The 25,065-nt window shown below is 38.6% G+C and overlaps 1 protein-coding gene across 1 annotated transcript in view; it reads left to right on the forward strand.

Annotated features, from left to right (window-relative positions):
• ARHGAP15 (Rho GTPase activating protein 15) overlaps nucleotides 1-25,065 on the forward strand; it is a 331,328-nt gene that overhangs the window by 6,737 nt on the left and 299,526 nt on the right. The window contains exon 3 of the mRNA XM_027749003.2: nucleotides 10,747-10,926. Within this exon, the coding sequence (XP_027604804.1) occupies nucleotides 10,762-10,926 (165 nt within the window). The 5' untranslated portion in view covers nucleotides 10,747-10,761. The remainder of the gene's footprint in view (nucleotides 1-10,746; nucleotides 10,927-25,065) is intronic.

Below are 25,065 nucleotides of genomic sequence, written 5' to 3' on the forward strand. Positions count from 1 at the left end.
AAAATGCAGAAGAGGGGCTTGCTCAAAGCAAACCACAAAGAATTTCCCCTTCTAGTTCCTGCTACAGCTTAAAAGTTTTCTCCTAAAACTGTAGGTGCCGTCTCTGCGGCATTTCACAGCAGCGTCTCTTAGAAGAGCAGCACCAGGAGCTCTGCAAAGGAGAGTGGAGATGGAGTGTGGGAACAGATTAAAAGTGTCTGGAGGCTTTTTTTTTCCTCCCTCAGATGGGAAGTGGGAGCAGTGAGAAGAAGTAAAGGGAGCAGCTGCAGGATCACAGCATAAAAACTGCTGCAGAAACATATGACGGAAGATTGAGAGAGGGTAGGAGGGACTGTTTCATGTGCACAGCACGGGGAGTGGAACATCATCCCAGGGAGTGGGAGGGAGGAGGTTTCACTGTCTGGATAAAGGACAAGCCTCTTGTTGAAGACACTATTGAGGCAGGCAGTGTCAGAAAAAAAAAATATTGTAAGTTTCAAATAAATAAGTGATAGTTTTATTATAAATTTACTTTATTCTTTAATTCATTTTGAAAATCTGAGAAGATTTAAAGCCTTTACTATTCAATAAACTCAGTATTTCAGTTTGACAGCCATGTCTTCTGTAGGATGATGGGTATATGGAACAGCAAAATGGAATAAACATAACAGATATGCATTTAAACTTGCAAGTTAAGGAACTCTGAGATACTCTAAGAGGTTAAAGCTACTGTTGCTACCTCACCAAAGGCTTTACAGAACTCAGGGAGGCATTTTTGCCAGTGAAGCATTTTTGCCAGTGCTGCTGCAGGGCCTAAGGACCAGACGGCAAACTGAGGCTTGACTTACAACTGCTCCAAGGGTTCAGCAGTGCCCAAGTGATTGAGAGGTAGAGTGGGATAAAACTTGTGTGTAGTTTTATGCAGTGATGAAAGTGAGGTGTTTTCACTCCCCTGAATCAACCAGTGGAGGATGTGCCTGTACATGAACGTGGTGCAGGGCACAAACGGGTTGCAACATCCTACCTGAGCTGGCCTTGTGGTAACTTCTTCTTACAGTCTCTGCCAAATTGAACCCAAAATTTCTGATGGTAAAGCTCTGAAATTTAGGACTTATATGAAGTTTCTTCCTTTGGCTATTTGCAGTAGGCCTTCAGATGTTTAAAAAATATTTTTCTAGTACATCAGTTTGCCTTGTGGTACCAACTCTTCTACTTCTCCAGAGAGTTTGGGCTGTTCCAAAATTACCATCACCACATGTCTAGTTCAGGTAAGCATGGAAAGCTTGGATGAATATCTGAATCTCTGTGGGGAGAAGTTCTGCAAAAATTGAGCTGGAAGTATTTCAAGGAGCCTTACTTTGAAATTTCTGTCACTTCTTCTTCTGCTTGTATCTGTAAATACTGCAAGAATAACCTTTCCCATAGTATCTCATCACTTCAGATCTGGCAACATTAAAAGTAACAACACTTTTCTGAACATTTAGGCTATAGGAACAGATTTCTTTCAAGCACCAGGGAAAATTTGTGATTCTTATGTGATCTTCCTAGGGAAAACATTGGATTTTTTTTTTTTTAAATCAGAATTAGAAAGCTTTAAACTAAAAAGTCACCATGCAACAAGCATCATATGCAGGTGTAAAATGAGTTTAGACTGGTCAGTCTTACTTGAGGTGGTTGGAAAGTTGTGACTCTCCTCTTTACTTATCTGTAGTATATAAACCTATAGAAGAAAGGAAGGAGGTAGAAGGAAATTTTCTTTTCCTCATGTGTAGGTCAGGCCAGGAATAACCAAACATTCTCCTTTAGCCCTTATTAGGTCTTATTTAGTGTTAAATTATTAAATTCTTAGAATCATAAGAAGTTATAAAGTTTGCTGCTGTAAACTAGTTGCTGCCATTGGTCTAATGTCTAAACCATTGTAGTCCTGTTATTTCTGCTATTCAGTGTAGTGGGATGCATTAGAAGTGCTGAGTTTTGGATGATATTCACAGTTTGTTTAGTTAATACTGTGTGTATAACCAATACTCTTCATCTGAAGGATTGCAGTCTAGCTTGCACAGCGTGGAAAACAGAGGCAGGTGTCGTGGATCAGATGCACTCCAAAAATTAAAGAAATGCACTGCCAGCAGGAAGACCTAGAAGTAGCAATTTTTTTTTTTCCAGGTATGTTCTTTTACATATTCAACTGAATTTATACTATGGACAAATGTTCCCAGAATACCCGCAGGCCAAATTGTACACAAAGGATTCTTTTAGCTTCAAGTTCCACTCAAAAGTGAGATATTAAATTGACATGGGAGTGGTGAAAACAGACCCCATCATGTTATCCCATATGATATATTGGGACAGAGGAACTTTTGAAACAACTGTTACCTTTCCTGAGACCTTCACATGTAACATAATTAAGAAACTAAGGGATGCAAGAAGACACATGACCATATGCAGTCACTTGCTGATTAGAAGATGCTCTTTTGCCCTGTTATATGTGTTTTTATTGTTTTCAGTAATATCCCAGAGATGCTTCCTAGCAAGTTTTCTTTGTGCAGGGCACCCTGTAGACAGCAGGTCATGGAGAATTACAGGATTAGAATTGTTGCATCTGGGAATGTGAAGAATTTGTCACTGTATCCACAAAACTTTGGAATAGTAACTGTCTTCCATTCCTGTTTCTTTCTAATTCTTAAGCCATTTCCATCCAGATAGGAAAGCATTTCCAGGCATGGCATGTCTCTGCCTTACAGGGTACAAGTCACTTTTCCCAGTTCTTGTTTTTCTTTGTCATCTATCCTGCTATTTTCAAAGGGCTGTGCATAGCAGGGAATAGACTATGGGGGCTTTCATATATTATCTTCTAAAAAATTTCGGAACACAAAGGGGGAATTTAGGTCCCAGTTTAAATCCTCACTGATACCCATAGCCAGTCCAGGACAGGTATGTAAATTTTCTCTCTTAGTGTTTCTCTTTATCTAGTCCTTGAGGCAAATCAAGCAAAAATTTGTAAAGATTAATAGTATTTCTACTGAATATATCTGGATATTTTTCTGCCATTTGCTAGAAAGTGGGACTCAATATCAGACTTGTATTATTTTAATTTATATTTTTAACTTTTTGATGTGCTACTACTTGTTGAGGAATTAGAAAAAAACCTGCAGTCAGTCTTCATAGCAGAAAGCCACTCATATTTTTATTGCATTTGTCAATGGACAGGAAATCACCAAACCGTAACAGTCTGTAAGGTATTGTGGGGCATAGACTGTGCTCATGTGGGTTTGGGACATGCTGTAAGTAGAGAATCACATATTCCTAATATGTGTGGTAACTATCAGGAGTGAGAAATGAAGCACTGCATTTTAACACTTTAATTCTTAGGAACAGAGTCATCAAAACAAACTTTCAGTATGTTCCTAGATCCAAAATGAAACAACATCGTTACCACTGTACAATGGTGCAAGTCTGTGTAATAAAGTGCTTTCCGTGCTTGGCTCCATAATGCAATGAGTGTTCTAGTTTTCCTCCTCAGCTGTGCTTGATGTTACGATTGCTTTGCTGTAATTCCATCAGCCTCAGCTGGGAACCCGAGATCAGGATCAGCCTTTAAGACCTGTCTGGAACTGCCTGTCCTGCATTTCACAACTAGGAAGATATTCTTTAATATCATAACACACTTTGTTTGTACTGGATATTAAGCTGGTACAGGAGATTTCAGTTGTGAGAGTTGTGATGTTGTAAAATATAGCCCTCTCCTAACATAAGAGAATAAACCAAAAAAGGCTGAAATGCTCATCATATCAAGGATTGGGTTAAAATCTTAAAGATAAAAGATTTTTCAGCCTAAAGAGTTGTTTAATGCTTTACTGTTGTATTGAGCTACTACCTAGGTGATCTGCTGAGTGATAGGACTAGAGGAAACAGCCTCAAGTTGTGCCAGGGGAGGTTTGCATTGGATATTAGGGAAAATTCTTTCACTGAAAGGGTGGTCAGGCATTTTGGAACAGGCTGTCCAGGGAAGTGGTGGAATCACCACTCCTGGAAGTGTTCAAAAAACATGTAGATGTGGTGCCTGGGGACATGGTTTAGTGATGGACCTGGCAGTGCTGGGTTTCAGCAGATGATGTTAGAGGTATTTTCCAAGCTCAATTATTCTATGATTCTGTGATTTGGGTCAAGCTGTGTCAAGAAATTTGCCTTTAGGTGCATCCTACGTAGAAACTGAATTATATACCTCAGAGCATAAAAAATTGTGAATAATGGTTTGAGCAGCTTATGCCACACATGGTAACAGAGAAATTCTGGACAGTGAGATATGGCTACAAACAAATCAGAAAAGATGATTTCTCTTTGACCACAGCAGAGAGACTGGTAACATGTACAATTGGTAATTGTACATGTAAATTAGAGTAGCCTGAAGAACTAGTGGGCCATTTCTGCTTTTATTTGCAGAAAGTCCACAAGTAGTGGGCTAGAAAAGAGTGATTATAAAGCCAGCTTTTAGATACGAGGTAAGATGACCTCTGTGATCCTTGCTCTGAAAGACACCACCAAAAGCCTAATATGCCTGCATCAGGTAAAAAAATTAAAAGGGACTGTCATAATTAATGCTGATGAGCATGGCTTTTGTAGGACTTAGGGTGCATCAACTCAGTGATGAGTTTGCAGTTTTGGGTCATAAGGGAAACTGAGCTGTTGAGTTTAGGGCATTTAACATTTTACATCAGACTGAAGTCAGCACTAAATTCTGGTTTATTGTCTATCTGATACAAAAAGACAAAACTGGAGTAAGGACCCAGGCAGTGGTGATGTTGTGTCATTCCTGATCACATACTTTATTTAAAGATAGGACTAACGGTTGAAGTTAATGCTGCTTCCTAAGTACGTGACAATTTTTTTTGCAAAAGAAAAGCCATAAGAATGTTACATCTGCTTTATATTTGCATTACAATGGATTTTTCTGTTTTTCCAGTACTCAGATAAACTGGCTGCAGGACACTTCTGGGCACCAGCCCAGGACACTGTATCCCTCAGCAGCCTCTGCTGTTTGTGTCCATGCCCTGGGCACAGTGGAGTGACGTGTTTGCTGTGAGAGCAGCTCAGTGGGGATGGCCAAAAAAAATAAATACGCAGCAGAGTGCAGATAAGAACAACTGAAAAAAAGCTATGAGGCAGTTTACTTGCCATCCCCTCTCTTTACCTATAGTTTTTTCATCTGTCCCCCTTTATTTCCATCAGTGTGTGTTTAAGCACTTGCTGCCCCAAGCTGTGCTTCAGCAGAGATAACAGAGAGTGCAGCAGAGGCCAAGAGCAAAACCCAACAGCAGGAACATCTACGTAGGTGTGCTGGTTTTAAACGCTTCTTTCACAGACACAGTAACATGTTGTCCTCAACAGGAATGCTCTGACTCACCACGTGTGTGGCATTCGCTTGGGGTTTTTTTTCAGTTGTTAACTGTAACTTCCGCTTCCATTTTTATGGTTTTGCAGGCCCACAGTTCGAGTGCCGTGGTGAACCTGGTGCTGATTTTTATTCTTCTGTGATATTGTTGTGTTAGGTTTTTTGTAGATTCTCTTCAAGTACAGCATGCTCTCCAGCAAAAGAATTAAATTAGTCAGTGCAACAGGATGCACTTGAGTTTTGCAGTGTTTTCACACTACTGTGTTGAGCACTTTCATGTTCATTATGCTTCTGACTTGATAATGGTGCATAAGTCACAAGGAGAAAAGGTGGAAGAAATGAAAGCTTATTTTGATAAATACTGAAAAATATATGCACTGATTTTAATCTCCATCCTGAATAACATATGCAAGAAATTATATTAATTACAGATTTTTTTTCTTTTTTTTTGAGGAAAATACAACTACTTCATCATAGAAACCTAGAATGGTGTGGGTTGGAAAAGACCTTAAAGATCATCTAGTTCCAACTTGCTACCATGGTCAGGGACACCTTCCAATATCCCAGGTTGCTCCAAGCCCCATCCAACCTGACCTTGAACGCTTCCAGGGGTCGGGCAGCCACAGCTTCTCTGGTACAAGATGCTGATGAGTGAACATTTGCATTCTGTCTTTTACTGTCTGTACCTGTAAGAAGCGTAGGCACAGCTCAAGCCAAAATTTGGAACTACTGCTATCCTCTTGTTTCTTGAAGAATTAATGTTTTGCTTTGTAGAAAACCTATATACTGACTTTACCAGTACTGCATCAAAACTCATGAAAGAAAGTTTTTGGCTAATACTGGTCAGTCCACTCATTATAAGATCAATTTCTGGACAGTGAAACATGTATAAAGTGAATTAAAATGCTGATAAATGCAATATGAAACCCATTCTAGGTCCATGAGCTGCTGTAGGAGGGCAGTACTTACTGTGAGACAGAAAATATAGTTAAGTTACGGAAGACATAAGAATGGAAGCAAGATGAGCCATCTTCATTGTTTCAAAAAGCTAAAAGGTATATTTTTCCATTTTTTAATGGAAACTACAAATAGCAAAGGAAGGCTTTGTTTTGGGTTGGTTTTCATTGGGGAGTTAACAATTTTACTTTTTTTTCTTAGTCATCTTCTTTCTCTGTTTGAAAAGGCAGAAAAGACTTTTTCTTCATCAAACAAAAAAAGAGAAGTAACTGACATATTTTCACTGTTATCAAACATCACGATTTTGTGAAAGCACTACTTTTAAAAGAACGTTACAGAAAACCTTCTTGAGAATAGATTTGGCAAGATCCAGTACTTTGTGAGTAAGACTGAGACCTGATCTTCACAATTTGCTGTGCTACTCTCTCAACCTGGGCCTGATTCTCAGAAGTGGGATGGCTTTGCTGTGTCTGTGGATTTGCATCCTCAATAACCTTTCCATTTTTCACCTCCGTAATACCTGTGTTTGCAAGTCAACTGTATATTTAGAAATTGGGGTTTTAGGGTCTTTAGGGTCTGTCAAATGTCACCTTGAATATTCATTAGCCAGTTCACCCCTGTAATTGATACCTGAGCTCTGGCTTAAACCCAACCTGCTTTGCTATGAGGTTGCTGTGCTACTTTCTGGAGCAGACTAGGATCCTCTCAGAGCATCCCAAACACATGGAAAAATTTTTGGGAAAAGTGACTGAAAGGGTTGACCCACTGAGGCTGCAAATTTTATTTAGAGGATGAATCACTTCTTCCTTCAAAGAGGGCATTTGACCTCCTGAGGTACCTTTGAAAGTATCTGGCTCTGTAGGACTGAATTTCTTTTGCTTCCAAAGCCAGAAAGATGATTTTATCCCTTCAGCTTGGTGGTGTTTCTTGCCCCATAAGAAAGCTGATCATCTATCTACTTCCCAGAAATTAAAGTTCTCCTTTCTCATACCGAATGTAACCACTTTTCCCCACGCTGTGAATCAGTTTTCCCTTTCTGCATCATCCATCCAACCTCACGTCAAGGACTTTTCTTGTCCCTCGCTCTTTCTCACCCTTTTCCAACCTGTCTCTTTTGTTACACAGTGCCCCAAAACAGGTACTTCCAAGAGGAATTTTCAGTGTGTTCCCTTGCCCCTCTTCTCTTATGCCAATGCCTCAAAGTAATGCTGTCCCTTTGCTCCAGGGACCCCATAAACAACAGGGAGGAGAGGGGGGGAAAGTCTGTCCTAGTTTAATGCCTTTCTCCAAAAAATGAACCATAGGAGGTTTCAAAACTAAAATTTATATCCAGATGCTAACTATTTGCCAAAAGGCAAATTAGCTAATTATATGATGAACATGGAATGCCTCACAAGGAGTTGCACGGGGCTTGGCAACTCTGCCTTCCAAAGGAAGTGAAACCTGCCCAAACTTGGCCCTGATGCTGCTATTAACAGTTTGGAAGCACCAACACATAAAAGCAGAAGATAGGACCCTTTTTATGTTTTCTGTCAATATTTTATCTGTTTCCTGATGGTCTTCCCCTCTGTTATTTTTTAAAAATGAAAATAATAATAATAATAATAATAATTAAAAAAAAGCAGGGCAGAGTGTGAGGATTACCAAATTCTTCTTGCAAATGCAAATGTGATGCTGTTGCATTTGTTGAGCTCATATTCAGGGTGCCATCTACTGGCATGTAGGGCTGGTAACGCTGTCTGGAGTCTGAATGGAGTCTGGACAGCAAAGGATTCCTACCTGAAAATCCTAAGGGAGAAACTTTTGGGACTTGTACCTTTCTCTTGTATTCTGCAAGATCTTCTTCGTACCCTGCAGGATCTTATCATGTTTTACACTAAGACAAATCTGGTGGAAATGTTCAGATTTGTGTTTTTTTTTCTTTTATGGTGGTTCCTGTAATTTTGGTACCCAGAAAAGTCACCTTATATACCCTGACGTGTGCAAATTAGTTCCAATTTTCAGAAAAATTAATTAAGGTTCAATAAGATTACAATTAAAAGTTTCAGGAGTCTTTGCAGACCTGTCATTTACTGGCTATGTTCCTACTTGAGATCCAGGGGATGACTTTGTCACACTATTAAACTTTTTTATAGCACATCATGTACTGGCAACACCAGACAGAGAGTACCTAATTAAAACTCACGATGCTCCCAAGAAGGGATACGTCAGAGTTTTATAGGTGGGAGATTTCAGAAGAAAATCTGAGTGATGTACTCCAGCCAAACATTGGATCCGTGACAGAACCAGTGTTGCTCTCGTCTCTCGAGTCTGATCAGCTCTCCAGCCTGGAGCCTACTGAAAATCTGTTGAGAAGCAATTTTGATTTGATACCAACATAAAATACAAAATGGTTTGACTCTCCAAGTTTAGGAGGAGGAAAAAAAAAAAATCATTTCCTGCTTAGAGCAGCTGCAGTCTTTACTGCCAAAACGGCAAAGTGTCCCTGTGACATGGATTTGGGTGCTGACTACTCTGAAGGGTGGTGAGGAGTGTCTTGGGGAGGGAGAACACACAGTGCTGTCCACCAAAGGACCATGCAAAGAATTTTCTCCAGTGTCATACACCAGCTCTGCAGCAGTAATGCATGTTCCCAAGTAACAGGAAACAGCTTTAATCTAATTTTTCTCATGAGTGGTTCAACTTCTGTGATTCTTGAGTAACTGATTCAATGCAGGAAACAGCCAATGGGTGTAAGCTTTACTTTTTTCTTACTAAATTCAATGTTTCTGTCATGCTGAGTGAGTAATGGCTAATATTAAAACACTTTCTTCTTCTCATTTCTCTCTTCAAGAGTGTTGTGATTCCTCATGTTTCCGTATATCTGGCTGAATGAGTTTAAAATCCCCTGAAGGTCCCTGCTTATGTCAGGGGGGTTGGAACTATATGATCTTTAAGGTCCCTTCTAATCCAAACTAGTCTGTGATTCTATGAAAAACCTTCTGAACATGGTCCTGGGAAACCACCTCTAGGTGATCCTGCTTGACCAGAGGGGTTGAAACAAATGACCTACTGAGGTCTCTTCCAACCTCAGTCATTCTGACCACATGACCTCTCATCATCATCCTCTACATTTGAGGCAGTTTCCTGTAAGGAATGGTTTCATCAGTGCCAGGAGAGGTTGAAGCTATGAGAATTGTGTCCCTCACTAGCACAGTGTCCGTGGTCCCGCTCAGAGACATGCAGCACAGCTCCTCATCTCTCTCCCAGCTTCACACCAGGACCGTATCCTCTTCTGCTCCCACACCTTTAGAGCAATGGGCTTTCTCAAAATCAGGGAATTTAATCTTTTAGAGTCTTCAGAGGTTGGGGAGATGCTGCTAAAATAGTTGTGGTTTTCAACCCATTTGGAAAATGCTGATTTTTCAACAGTTTATATTATAACTGCACTTAATGGATTTCCATTTCCCTAGCTCCATAGTTGGGAAACCAGCTATTTCAGCTCATGTAGTATCTCTTCCTTACACATTTTCTCATGAGGTTACATAAAACCATAAAGAGCCAGTTTTCTTGTGACTCTTAGAGTATTACTTTACTCATAATTTACATATAGTAGTAGTCCCAGGGTGAACAAGGGGGAAGAAAAACAGAGTAAGTGTTGTAGATCGATGTCTTGATGTTTTGTACAGGAAGCATAAAGCAACTTTTGCTTATGAAAAATATTTGGGGATGTTGAATCACTAGAATGGAGTTTGATGAGTGATTCTAACACCAAAACAGGAGATTAAAGAGCAGCACTGTTGGAGACTGTGATCATTCTAAGTTCCCCCCAATCCCTCCAAGGGCTTGAGAGCTCATGTGTTCCTCCATTTCTCAATCTCAAATTTTAAAAATGGGTAGAGAAACAAAAATCCCATCTGTGCAGTCGGAGAACTGTAAAAGTTAAGGGAAATTTTATTAGCTCTGGGTTTGAATCTGACTCTAGCAGGGTTGCAGTGTGGCCCTGTGATGCACTTGTAGCATGAACGTATGGAACTGTGGAGGTAAGATATGTTAATTGGCTTCACAGCGTGTCGTTTTCCTTTGCAAGATTTAAAATGTGTCGTGTGAGCAGGGCCAAAGACAAAATGTAGTGGCTGCCAGCTGGACGTGACAGAGGCTTGCAGGGAGATTACACCATGGAGGAGAATGGCTTTTGAGATAAGGATAATCTTTTACACAAACTAACTCTTCCAAGGCAGTTTGGATGTGTGAGTGATAAGTACAATAATAAAAACTACAGGCTGACACAGCTGATAGTTATCCTGGTGTTCCAAGATGATCAAGATCTTGCCAGCAAGGCAACTCAGCTTCTTGTCCTGTCTACGGTGACACAGAACTGGCATTGATACACTTTTGTATGAAGGGTCCCCAGACTAATGCTCTTGTTTTATGTTGTTCAGGTCAACCCAGTAACCATGGAAAGGTCTTCAACTTCCGATACAGCCTCTGAAAAGCCTAATCCTTCCCACCACAGTACGGGGGCTGTTCAAATGAGGATCAAAAATGCCAACAGTCACCACGATAGACTGAGCCAAAGCAAATCTATGATTCTGTCTGACAATGTGAAAGTCGCTGAGCCTGTAAGTAAAACACCCCTAATATTTTCCGAGTCTTCCAGCTTTTAAAAATCTACAGAATTATCTCATGTGTGTTAAGATGCTGGTTTTGTGATCATCCCTTGAAAGGAGGTATTTAAAGTCACTAATATATTTTCAGGAGTAGGGCTAGGCACTGGAATAACAATTTTACTTCGATGAAAAGCAGAATTTGGCTTTGGTGGCCATGATCATAACATCTACTCAGCATTTCTACTCTCAGGTGAAATAGTACTTAGGTAAGACTGCTGTAGAGAGTAGTGCTTACAGTGTCAGATATATGTCACAGTCTCTCAAAAGGCAGACTTTAAAAACAGACAAAAGAAAATGCAAATTTCAGCTCTGTAAATAAATAACTTTTTCTGTAACAAAAATAAGTCTTGTTTTAAGGCTGAATGAATTGTACAAAAATCAGATACTGAACTTATTTTTCAATAGTTGACGGAGTTGAAGGAGTTGAGTCATTTTTTACCCATTACCTTTTTTTTTTTTTGAAATTAAATAGTTAGTGATGAACTCTATTGCCAGTTGTGTCCCTGCCCCTGTACTCCTTCTGAGCTACTAAACAAACTGATTGGTATGAGTCTCCCCTGGTTAATTTTCTTTCATAATGGTGGCAACTTGCAGCTGAGGCCATATGATGTTACAAAATTATTTATGCAATGTTAGCCACTTTTTGGACTCCAGATCCATTTTATTCTCAGAGAATGCAAATGAGGGAGAAAACTCCGTTAGCTGGGGACAGAGTCCCAGGTCTCAGTCACTTCTCACAACCATACCAACCATTAGTTTTTTGTTTTGTTGATGTAATGGATTCCTATGAAACATTCAGCTTTCTGACAAAGTTATTAAATGGAGGAACACTACAAGACCTTCCATATTTTCTTCCCTTTTTACTCAAAATTCAGACTTATTTAGAAATATGTTATTCTACTCATTAATTTCTCTGGTATAACAACCCATTTCAGCTTATATTTCTAGAGAGAAAAATCTGTTTAGATCTTAGCAGCTGATAACATACTCCATTTAAATTACATTCTTTGCCTCAGACACGCTGCACATGTTTACTCCTTTTATCTGATGTGAAATGTTCCTCCACCACAAACCTGGAACACTACTTGCAATAATTTACTGGGAATACTGTAATGTATTATGAGGAAGAACTGTACCTTTGAAAAAGTTTAAAAGTTAAGTATATTTAATGATGCCTAACATTTTATTGGCTGTGTTTAACAAAAGGCACTAGGCTGCAGTTGTTTTTGACAAGCATGAAAACATCACAGCATGAGACTGCAAAAGGAATTATGTAGAGAAATTACAAGTGATCCATCTCTCAATGAATTATCCACCTCAATAGCCTGCAGAACTCAGCTACCAATTAACACCTACTTTATTACATGTTGGGATGTACTTAATAACTTTCATGTGTTTATGCACTATTACCTTGACTGATGCCTCTTGTACAATTAGGCATAATTGGCATATCAATATGCAAAAGTTAAAAGGATTAACCCTCTTAAAACTAATGAGCATTTCTGTATCCAGCTGCTAAATGAGACAAAATTAGCATTTTTCACTTTTGGGCAGGATTTTATCATGCAGTTTCTCATTGTTGATATTACCTTGTTACATAACTTTAGTTTGGGGGATAGTATGCTGGACTGTTACAGAGCAAGGGCTCTAAAAAGTTAAATTAGACATAAATATTCACTGCTGCATTCCAATAACCATAGCAGGTACAATATATGTGCCTTGGCTGGGAGCTGAAAAGTTGCTTTGTATTACATTTGTTTAGTAGCTAATTATATAAAAGCGGAATTTTACCGAGTATATGTCATTTTACCAAGCAAACTTGGCTCTGGCATAATAGATTGAAAGCTTGCCATGCTACTAATTTCCTTTCTATTTCGATTCTTTTCATCTCTTTTTGCCATGTAGAATTTTCTGACTAGATATTGACAGACTGAAAGTGTTTGGGCGTATTTACTCAAATAAACCTCTTAAATTTGTTTGCTAACGCCCAAAGTAAAAGCAAAATTTCTACAGATCCAAACATTTTCAAACACAGGCTTTAAATGCAGCGAGATTCAATTTAAAAGAGCAGAGAAATTTCAGTTGTGTGTATCAGCCCTGTGCTGACATGTCTGTGCCTGTGACTGCTGAAGGATTTTGGGAAAAGTAATGGAGGAGAGTATTTTCTGTCCATCCAAGTGTCTTGAAAAAGAAAGATCCAAGTGATACACACAGACATATATATATATATGTATGTATATATAAATTCAGTAATATTGCTTTAAAATTCATGACACTCTTCTTCATTGCACTTCTATGCACAGTTTTCATCTTTCTATTTAAAGGTACACAGATCCCTGATAAAAGATACATATTACCAGTATATCAATAAAAACTAATAATTTTGTGCTAAAAGATAAATTTATCCTCATCTATTTGGAAATTTTCTGTTTTCACTGTCTGCCTATGAGGTGTCCATTGATTGTCCATTGATTATGCTTATTTTCTATTTTTCATTTGTCCTATTATTGGAAAGATTTTTCTTTTGAAAACCTAGAAACAGCTGAATAAAGGACTCCATATTACTCTTTCACTGCCAATATTTGGTGTGTGCAGTATACTCTGTTCTACTAATAAATGGGTCAAATCCTTTTTATTCCACTTATGCAAAACCTGCCTACTTGAGTGGATTAAGGCAATCACCACTTGGCACATATTGAACAGTCACTAGAAATATAGGTTTCTAAAACAGATTCAGAAAAAAAAAATAAATGCCCACTCTGGACAATAAAGGGCAAAAACCAGGCACAAAAGTAGAAAGACGACTGGTGATTTATAGAGAAGAAAATACCTAATTTTCTCCCAGGGATTTGCTGTATTCTCAAGCATTTGCTGTGGTGCTTGTCAGCACACCTGGGGCTATACTTTTGAAGGTGGACAGATTATTTTACGTAGTGTGACAAAGAAGGATGTGCATCATACATCAGTAGGGCCATATGCACTTGTGCATTTTATAGTGGTGCGGATGCAAATGTGGGATGCATGACCTAAACCATGCAAGAGATTCTTGAGTGTTTATGTTATTTATTTTTGATGGAAATGCTTGAGCTTTGTGCAAAAGTCGAAACTGATATTAATGTAGACTTTAAAGAGCACAAATCATGAAGCTGGACACAGACTGTGGCAAGAGAGGGCTCTTTCTGTGCTTTATGATAGCACCTGAACTAGCAGTGTAAATGAATATTTGCTATTTTCTTCTGTTAAACCCTGGGGAAGTGCATTTTGCTTCATTCAGAACAACTTCAAACAATGAAATGTCTTTTTTATTGGTGTCTATATTAAGAATTAGAACCTATTTAGACATTCCAAAATGTTAATGTATTAGAGCTTTCTCTGATTAGGTTAAACAAACTGGTAGGTTTATTTATCTCTCTAATACATTATCAGAGAAACAGGAAGCAATCTTCTTTTGTTTCGTACTCCTGTAATCATAGAACACTTGCCAAAGTTATGGCTAGCCAAAAAGACAGAAATAAATTTGCTAAAAATATAAGCCTTCTGTTTAGCAGAGTTTTTGAGCCATATTTTGAAATTGCAGGGCTTGTACATGTTTACTTCAAATCAAGCTTATAGTCAAGTTTGAGGCTTTGTTTGTATAGATTGTCCTGAAGTAGATCCTGATATTTAATTAAAATGACACTAAATCACATTGAATTGATAAGACTTGGCATCTCAAACAAAGGTAATTGCCCGTATTGGTTTTGTACAAAAATAGAGCTGCTTGGAAAATGTGCAGCCAACACAGACTGTCAACTCCATTTATAGATCAATATGTGAAAACCATTGATCAGGCAGGCATGTGTAACAGTAACACTTTGCATTTATTTGTTGTTTTTATACCACGTTAAGGCTTACAGGATTATCGGCTTCCAAAATATTTTGACTTCCTTGTAAATATGTTATCTGTTTAATGTTAATTACAAGACAGTCTCCAGCCCTCTTTTCGAGTATTTTCAGTTTCATTGCTATGGGTAGTTTTAGCTGAAAAGGGGATTATTTCAATCTCTGAGAGATCATCAGAGCTTCTTTTATAGTGTAGTTTATTTAGGGAAAGTTTTTGAGGATGGCTCTTTTTTTCTTTCTCCAGTTTACTTTTTTTCCTGGAGGAAAAAACAAATCTTGACAAAATATTTCTAAAAGCAGAAGAACTTCTCCTGTCATAGTTGTGAAAAATATTATCTTTTTTGTGATCTAATACTTGACTGGCCAGGCTTTATTCTCTGCAAATTTTATCATCATACACCAGTCTGTTATAGATGCATCTATGTTTATCTCTATAAGGAAAAAGCTGTGTTCCTTTCAAATCATATCATAGCACTGGGACAGATATAGAAAAATATACGAGTTTCCATATATAAAAATATATGAACTTCCCATGACAAGTGTGGGAATTGTTAATAAATGCAAGCTTACACCTTGCTTGCTCCAAATATTTCAGGGTATGAAAGCAGTGAGTCCATAAACACAGTCCAATTTTACTTCTTGAACATGAATATTGCTAGAAAAAATAAATCTGTTGAGTAACGTTAGTCATTCCCGTTTCCAGTGCAGGAAAATGAGAAACGATGTGTGTCATATGTCCCCTTCCTGTACTCAGGCTGGTTTTGTGCTTTGAAAACCTGGATCTGCTCTCCATTCATGTTGTGATCACAGACCGTCTCCTTCGGTCCTTGATCCGGTTTTTCATCCGTCTCAGTGTGTGTGTCCCTTGTTCCCCACCTGAGGAGCTGCTCCATCTCCAGGGCACAGGCCCTCAGCCTGCACAGATGTGCCCCTACGTGCTCACGTATGTTCCACATACCATAAAGTCCTTTCACTTAGACCCTGAAAGTAGAATATTAATGCATGAGGCTGTTTTGGGGCTCAGCTTACCTTCAATAAGTGATTTTTCTCAATGGAGCAATGCAGGTTGCCTCCCAACCTTTTTATAGGACAAGCATTTTATGTGTGGTGGTATTTTCAGGCTAAGAACAATCCTTTTGCTTTTCTGAATAATATTCTTTTTTTCTTTTTATTTATTTAAATAAACCCTGTGAGAAGGTATTCTTTATTGTACACTTGCATCATGGCACTTCAACTGAAATAATCTTGGCTAAAAAGGAAGAAGTTAATTTTGTTGTTTAACTCCCTGTTTATTTCTCTTCCCCACAGTTTCACTGTACCGTTTCAGCTGCGCAGCTTGATAGGCAGCATCATAATGAGATCATAGAAAAAAGAAATAACCAGCACCTATTTCTTCTTAAAAGCAAGGATAAATTCATTTCAGCTCTATTAAGGGAGTGGTGAATGTAACTGGTTTGGCTTCCTTGTTAAGCCAAACTGAAGTTCAGAAAAGATATTATATGAGTCGGAATTGCTGATTTTGACTTTTACTCAGTGTGACAGAAGGGTAGAAAAAAGGTTCAAAAACCTCCAGGTTCCCTCCCCCCCCTTTTTTTTTTTTTGCAATCTTACATTATCTCACGCTGTGAAAATCTTTACTCTATTTACCAAGCACAAATTAGTCTTGCCAAAGGTTCTGAAAGTTTGCTGCTTCAGCTTAGATCCTAAAACTTCAAAGAGAGCTGCAACTCTACAAATTAGTGTATGTGCTCTGCCATGGCTATTTTAACTTGAACTTAGCTAAATTCGTTTATAATTTAGTGCTGATTGAACGCTGCCATAAACGTACATAGGATACATTTTTTAAAGTTAGTCCTCTGATTACTAATTTGAATAAAAAACTCTAACCTTGTTAGCATCTGGACTTATTTTCATAATAACAACCCCTTCAGAACCTACAAAGTAATGAATAATTGACAACAAATGAAATGTTTTGATAGTTGTCGGCACAAAGCATGTTTAATGTTTTGTGTTGCTTCCTAGCTAATTATGTAGATGACACATTTGTCAGACCTTGACTGCCATTAGAAACGTGTTTCCAGAGGGGAGAAAAACAGGCTATTCATAGAGTAATTAACTAGAATGCTCAATGACCTGTGAGAGATTCAAATGGCTGCCAGTTCAGACATTGTTTTGTTACAGAAGCAGAGGGGTAATTAAAATTCCAAATTACAGTGCTATGATGAAGCATTTGTTTGTTGACAGTATACTCTTACTCTAGTTTGTTAATTCTTTTTTAAATTGCTTCTAATCCATTTTATAGCTTTAGGAGTTCCGTCTTTGAATTTACTGACAACTAATATTATGGTAAATTGTTCTTCGGCGGAGCACTGCGGGCTTGGCAGTTCCATGGGAGCACAAGGTGGGTGGGATAGAATCGCTGCTCTCTCCCTAAACTGACATACCATGTGCTGTCACCGAGACACGGCTAACGCGGCACATCTTGTGAAATGATATGTTCATAATTCTGCGTTAGGGAAGATGTCTAGTTAGGGGAGGAAATGGTTCAGATAAAGTAATAATAATCAGACAAATTGAGGAAGGTGTCCTGAAACGTTAGCGGGGAAGCTGTGATGGGGTTGGGGTGAGGATGAGGATGACCGTGGGTTAGGTAAAGCACTTTGGGAAGGCGAGGTCTGCTTGCTAACAGAGATTTGGAGGACAATCGTCTGCTTAAAGAAATCAAGCACAAAATATGAAGAATGGGGTGTTTCATAAGAGTGGGCTGTATCTTTGCCAGCGTCCTTTGCAGGCAGTAATGGACCTGACAGGATAAGTCGTCTTTTCTCCTCCAAATAGGCACTCGTTGCAAGTCCAAAGTGTTAAAGTTCTCTAAACAATGAATTAAATGCAAGCCCAAGTGAAATATTTATTTACTTTGCCAAAAGTGAGACTCTGGTTTTGTTAAGGAGATGTGACAGAAGTAACATGGTGTTTGATGCAGGAGAGCTGACAGCGGCATGGAGTGAGCGCTGATTATCCCGAAGACACTGTCAGCCGGGATTGATTTCCACTTTCTCCGTTTATGTAACGGTTCCTGTAATACAGCTGACCCCAAATCACGTTACCTTGTCATTTCTCTGCATGGATCAAGAAGAGATGAGCTGAAAATAGCTAGGCACTGACCTTGAACTTGCGGGAGAAGCGAGAAGTGACAGTGGGGGATGCTCGGCGGGCGGTCCCCGCGCAAGGGCGCGGGCGGCTGCTCTGCGGCCGCGGCAGCACCAGGGGGCAGAGCAGCACCAGAGATTACAGGTGGAGCAGATGATGCCACAGACCCACAACCCTGTGAAAAATGCCTTTTTTTTTTTTTTTTTTTTGCCCCCCCCCCCTTTTCCTTTCCCTTTTTATTTTTTTTTCATTTAAAATTTGGGCAGATGCTCGCTAGAAGAGCCATTTTCCCATCGTCCGGTGCTTGAAAACAGAATTATTTGAAGGGATGTTCAATATTAAAATACCTTCCTAACTGAATGCACTGCTAGGAAGTTTTGCATCCCTCCCTGTTGTTTTCCTCGCATCCAGTGAAAAAATGTAACATTTGCTTTAGCATTAATAGAGTTTTCTACAGTTTGGGGGGAGATATTACAAGACCAATGCGCTCCTCAGAGCCTGTGAATCCCTTTGATTTTCATTGAGAACATGGTGAAAATATATTAAAAATATTTTTAAGCTGCTAGGACAAATTAAAAAAAAAGGTAAAAAAAATTAAAGAGGTGTGGTTTTTTTCTTTTTCTTCAGTTGTGTCACTTCTATCTGTTGTAATGTATGTCTTGAGGGCAGAAAATAGAGCAAGCTTGGCTATGAAAATATTATATAATTTACCATCTAAAACCCATGCTCCACTTCTTTTGTTCCATATTTTCTTTTCATCTCTTCACAGCCCTTTTTGTCTGAGATGCTGGCAGGAGCTGTGGAGACATGAGATGCCAGCACTGGTTCTTCTCAAGGATCTGGTGCTTTGGGGCATCACTGCTTGGGGTAGGACCCTGGGAGAGCTTAGGGCAGGACAAGAAACCCTCTACTCACCCTCTAAGATATCTGGCCAGAGTTCCCACCTCCATTTGGGGACACCAAGGCACTGAGAGAAAAAGGGATAAAGAAACACTCAGAAAATATCTTCTAAGTTATTGTTAGTAATTCTTCAGAAAACACATGGAGAGGCAAGGGGTAAATACATGTTTCTAATTTTATGATTCTTGATTTTACTGTCATCTATAGGATAGCAGTGGAAATTGCATAAGATGTGATGCCTTGTTTAAGAGCTAAATACAGATGTACACTGAGGTTGTCATTTCCCAAGAGCAACTGGGGACTGGGGCTGTGGAACCAACAAGGAAGAAAAAGACACCCCTCATCATCCTTTTTACCAAAAATTTACAAAAATTGATGAAATTAGGTGAATTTTAGGATCTTCAAATGTTTCTTTCCTTTGCCTTAGCTTGTTCAAAGCCAAAGGACCACCACGGAGTTGGATCAGGTGTTTGTAGCCCAAAACCTATTTTTTCCAAAGCCCTGCAGAATGTAGCCTTTGAGCTGTTCTGGTAAGGCATTGGAGAAGATTAAGAAAACCTAGACATGAGGTTTTGCCTAACCAGAACCCCCTAAATAATATTATTTTCTGTAATTTAACATCTGGCTCAAATTGTAATGATCCCCGTGCTTTAGTATTATCATTTCATAGTCCATACCATACATCCTTGTTTTTACTAGTAGGAAAAACTTATTTTTACTGGGAAAACTTATTTCCTGCATCTGTTCTGATTGTGTTCCTCAGGCTTCTAATTTTTCTGCACTTTTATCATGTAAACAGTGGCACTCAGCTATACAGAAATGTTGGTGACACTGAAGTTACTACGCTGATGCTAAACAACAAAATGCACTATAAAGTTACACTTTTTTTGATTCAGGAATGAGATAGCAACATGTCATGATGTTAGAAAGATTATATATACATATATATATGTATATTATGGATTTTATATATATATATAAAATCACTTGATTTCCAAGATATCCTTCAGTTGTATTTATTTATTGCAATCAAGTGGAGAAGGAGCTGGACTGGAATTTCTCATGTTTCCCTGGTCTCAGCTTGGACATTGCCCTGCCAAGGGATTTTTACTTTCTTCTGTTTCTCTACCTGTAAAACAGGACAGTGGATGATGCATATTTCCTTTGCACACATTAGAGGTGGTGCTTCAAAGTTGGGTTGACTGTTACATTTCAATCATACTCTTTACATACATAATTCTATTCTCATCATATTAACTCTATTAATTGAAATAGAATTATTCCACAATTATGCTAGTGTAACTGAGAGGAGAAATTGGCCCCAGGTCCTGTACATTCTTCTTATCTATATTCTCTGTGCTTAACTGTTTCAGTATTTTTCATCAGAAAAAGATCTTATTTTGGCTTCATCATTAATTAGTTCTGTTCCCTTGACTCTATACCCACGTGCTTTCAGCGGTGTTAGGTTTCTCTGAGGGTTAGGGTATAAAACACCGTATATTTCAAAAAGTATGTCTGAAAGTGTTGTTTAAAGGAGCCTCTTTGGCAATCTGTGTCAGTGCACACCGTGACAAGGAACATAAGCTGTGGAATTATATTCCTTCTACGCTATCTTTATTAAGTACTGTATTACAGCTGAATTGTGGCATCTAACACGTTTCCTTTCAAAATGCCGTCAGATTTGAAATATGTAGGTACTGAAACTGAGATTATATCAAACTTCCCGTAGCTAGTCTTGGGCACCTGACCTGCATAGTTTCCCACAGGGGAAAAGTAAGCTCCATTTCTTTAAATTTCCAATGAGAAGGGACATGTGTCTCCTTGCATTGAGCTACATGATATCACATCATGTGGCACAGAGTGACCCGATGCAACATGACAGGAGAGGTAAAGAAGCAGGGTTTTTTGTTTGTTTTATTAATGCAGTGAAATAATTACACTACCAATGCGATGAAATGGGGATCAAATTATTTTGTGCATGCCCTAAATACTTGTGCTACTGCACTATGTACAGACATGCTTACTAAATGTTGTTTAATGCGCTGAGAAGGGGTTTTAAAACAGACAAGAGAGTGTCCTTGTTAGGCAATGTGCCTATTCTTAGACAAATAGTTGACAGCAGCACTCTCCTGCCCTAAATCAGATCAAATTCCATTTGAAGTCAACCTTTTACTTTTTTTCCCAGGATCCTATCTGGTTGTATTAACATGGTAATATTTTATTTTCCGTTTGATTTCTCATTTGGTGAGGTTCATAGCCTGAATGGAAATAGGTTTTTAACATCCATGATTTTGTAGTTAAGGGTGTGCATGCACACAGCCGGGTTGAAACCTTCCCCCTTCAAAGGCCTCAAGACCTGACACCTTGAGAGTAAAAAAGAGTTTCCTTTTTCAGTATAAAGCCTGTGGGGGGGGGAAAAATTTCTTTATATTTCATAGACCCATACAACTAAATTTATGTTTGTTTTTTTAGGGCAGCACTGCATATGCCTACTTTAGAAGTAGTTATGCCTTTCTTTTTGTGATTACTGACTATCTGAGCTGCCACACATTCTGACAGTTGCAGTAAAAAGTTGCATTTAAGAGGACAGCCAAAACCCGAGTAAAGTAAAAAATTTGCTATCCTTTCTAATCTCTGAATCTTCCCCCAGTTTTGGAATCAAACTTGAAAGACTGTGAAATACCAGGTCCCATTTTCCTCACTTCCCTCCCCTGCCCCAGAGCTCTGCAAGAAAGATTGTTCTCCTGGATATTTCATCCGTGGCCAGAACGGGAAGTGCTGCAGCTGTGATGAGCAAATCTGTTCTCATGACATCTCTAGCCCCAAGGCAGGTAGAAAACCCAGATGAGCATCCAAACTTTTCTGTGTTTATTTGGACCAAACCTGGATTTTGGACCAACTGAGCTTCCCATCAGCGGTTCTGTCATCCTTAAGAGCTCGTTCTTCTCGACTGTGGTCCTGAAGTCAGACTCTTGCTTTATAACCTCATTACACAAAAAAAGCCCAATGTTTAAAAATTAAAATGCCAGGTGCCAACTCTTCTCAGTAGTTGGCTACTTTAACTTTGAGCTTTCCATTTTTTATCAGCAAATGATAAACTGAAAATTCACTGTTCCCAGTTTAGATCTTTCTCAAAATTAAAGTGTAAATCTAAAGTGGCCACCTGTAAGCACTAAAACCTGAAGACATTTGGACACAAGTTAAACAAATTGTTTAAAGAACTGCCAATTGGTTGCATCAGGTTTTAAGAATAACTTTGCAGGGAAGATCCAAAATTAGTGTTTTATCATTTTCAGGCCTGATTTTCTTTTTTTCTTTTTTTTTCTTTTTTTTTTTTCTTGTTTTTTTTTTTGTTTTTTTTTTTCTTTCTTTTTTTTTTTTCCTTTTGGTGGAGAAGGAGGTGATGATTTATTTATTTTTTTAATCAAAAAATTAAAGATCTGTGAAAAGAAATAACATGGTTGTAGATAAAGTGTTGCAGAAGCACAAGGTTGATACAGCCATGCAAATCTCCAAAGCCTGGGAAAGGTTGAGGCCCAAGTGTGAAATGCATGAAGCAAGTAGGGGGAAGAGGGATTTGGACACAGGTGGGCTGGAAGAAAGGGGGTGGGAATGGTGAATTTGCTGCAGCTGAGTGGAGTTGGAGGAAGGGTTGTGCTCCTGGTCTGAAGGGCTGGTGCTTTCTTAGCAGCCAGGGAAGAAGCTCTTTGTCTATCTGGGGGTTTAACTGACTGCATGTCCAGGTAGGTGAAGGTTTCTACATACAGTATTTTGTAGAAAATCTTTAGTTGCACTGCATTTGGCTGAAATTCCTAATCCTCTAGTTTTGTGGGTCATATTTTATGTTGATATAAACAAGAGAGACATCCTAGCACACTCTGAGCACACGCACCACTAGTTCCTTAAAAGCCACCATCATTTTCCAAGAATCTCGTTTGGTTTATTTATTTCTTTTTCTTCACATAAATTCTTTCGTGTTTTTATGGCAGATGAGCCTGATTACATGAAAGTTTACCTTTAAAATACTTCCCATTTATCACACAGTTTCCTTACCTAGAAAATCCCAATGCAGTCACTGCTAATGCTTGATAAGATTTGTACCTGGTAGATTCTAAATTACATTAATGCATAAAGCCAGCGATGCCAGGCTCCCTATTGTTACAGTTATTAAAGTTGTAACTGAAATGATATCTTTCATATTGATCTTCAGCTAGCAGCTCTTATCCAGAAGCTTTGTTTCACATTAAAGACACTAATGATTGTCTCCACAAAATGAGCAGCTTAATAGTTAGAAAAAGTTAAATGGGGAAAAAAAACTTTGATAGCCACCTTTGATAGCTCTTCGTTCCAACATCTCTCATGGCCACAAAGTGCAAGCCAAGCATTAATAGGCCTTTTAATAAAATGACTTAAAAGAAATCAATGGGATTTCTCACAAAGCCTAATTTCCAGCAAGTTATGTTATTTAAATGTTTGTATTCCTTCTGAACAGCTCACGTCCTTCCTAGTTGCCAGCTTTTCCTGGAGTTTCTCAGGGTATCTTCCCAAAGTTTTTGATTTATTTTTTTTTAGGGGCCTCATTTTGGTTTACTACCTTATTGAAATTTTGTAAAAAATGGAGAACATAGAAGTCCTGTACTCCTCCAAGGCTGGCAAAATTTCCTGTAGACAGAGAGACAACAACCAAGTGCCTATTTGTGGAGTGGATGGTGAAGTCTAGTTAGATATAAACTAAGAGCCTTTTGGAGTAGTCTCAGGTTCCTTGGTTCCTTCATGAACTATGAGAAATCTTTCTTTGGCTTCAGGTGAGAATGGTATGTCTTACCAGTTGAAATTCTGCTGAATGCATCTGCAGGACAGGAGGCTTTAGCTCAGGCTGGAGTTTGTGGGTGAAGAGAATAGAACCACAGAACCATAGAATGGTTTGGGGGTTGGAAGGGACTTTAAAGCTCATCTCATTCCACCCCCTGCCGTGGACAGAGACACCTTCCACTCTCCCAGGTTGTTTCAAGACCCATCCAATCTGGCCTTGATCACTTCCAGGGGTGGGGCAGCCACATATTATTGTATTTACTCTTTTTCTTTTTTTCTCCTAGAATTTCTGTGTAGCTTTTCTGTTAGTTTTTAGTTCACTTGTTTGTTTTGGCTTAGGGTGAGGAGCAGCTGCTGGATTTTTTTCTTGTTTTTAGCTGGATAATTTTTTCCCCCCATTCTTGGCTGTGGCAGACAGAGTGCAACCTAGGTGCTTTCCATGAGGCCATCTAGTATGAGTAGAGAAATACACATTAAATTTTTTATGTTCTCTGACCTCAATTATTGTACTTGACATGTGACATCTATCTATTTAAACACTGATATCCAAGTGAAAGATATAATTTTTTTTTGAGGACCAGCAGCAAATGCACAAATTGTCCTATTTGGGAAAACATGTTATATTTATTTTTTTACGTGAACAGAGACATAGCATGCTGATAAGGTAGAATATAAGGCATCAAATTAATTTGCACTACTATAACCTGGAGTTTAACAGAGATCATACCCTATGTGTTCACTGGGGGATGGCTTTTCCCTGATAAGTTCTACTCAATCCACAGTAATGATTAAGTCAGATATTCCATATGTTAAAAATTCATATAAGAAGTCATGGGGGTAAAAAGAGAGAGAGAAAGGAAATGGAATAATATTGATTAAAAAAACCCACAAAACAGCCACAGAAAAGAGTAGACATTGCAGAGGTCCACAGCTACAAAATATTTCCCTCTTTTCTCCACATCACATGGGGATTCAACCCTTATTTCTGCTGCATTTTTCCCAGGCTCCACTGGAAGAGCCTGGATTAAGCTAATGCAGGGACATGTTTTGGCTGCTTATTATTTATTACAAATTTAGTTCCAGGTTTCAAAAACAATTAGGGAAACTGCTTAATAGGAAAATGACTCTAATTACTTGTTAATTGAGGTTATCTGCTTCACATTATTCAAAACGTAAATTGTGTTGACACTTGTACCCAGATATGATTACTTAATAAACAGGCTGAAACTACATCATGAATGCATGCACCCCCCAAAAAAGGTATTTTAGTTTTCAACTCTGGTTTTCTCATCTGAAATATGTTAAAAAAATATGTATACAGTTTGCATTAAGCTCAGTTATAGCATG

The sequence above is a fragment of the Pipra filicauda genome, unplaced genomic scaffold (assembly GCF_003945595.2).
Source record: "Pipra filicauda isolate LSUMZ 115617 unplaced genomic scaffold, ASM394559v2 scaffold47_size6085603_pilon, whole genome shotgun sequence".
NCBI classification, from domain to species: Eukaryota; Metazoa; Chordata; class Aves; order Passeriformes; family Pipridae; genus Pipra; species Pipra filicauda.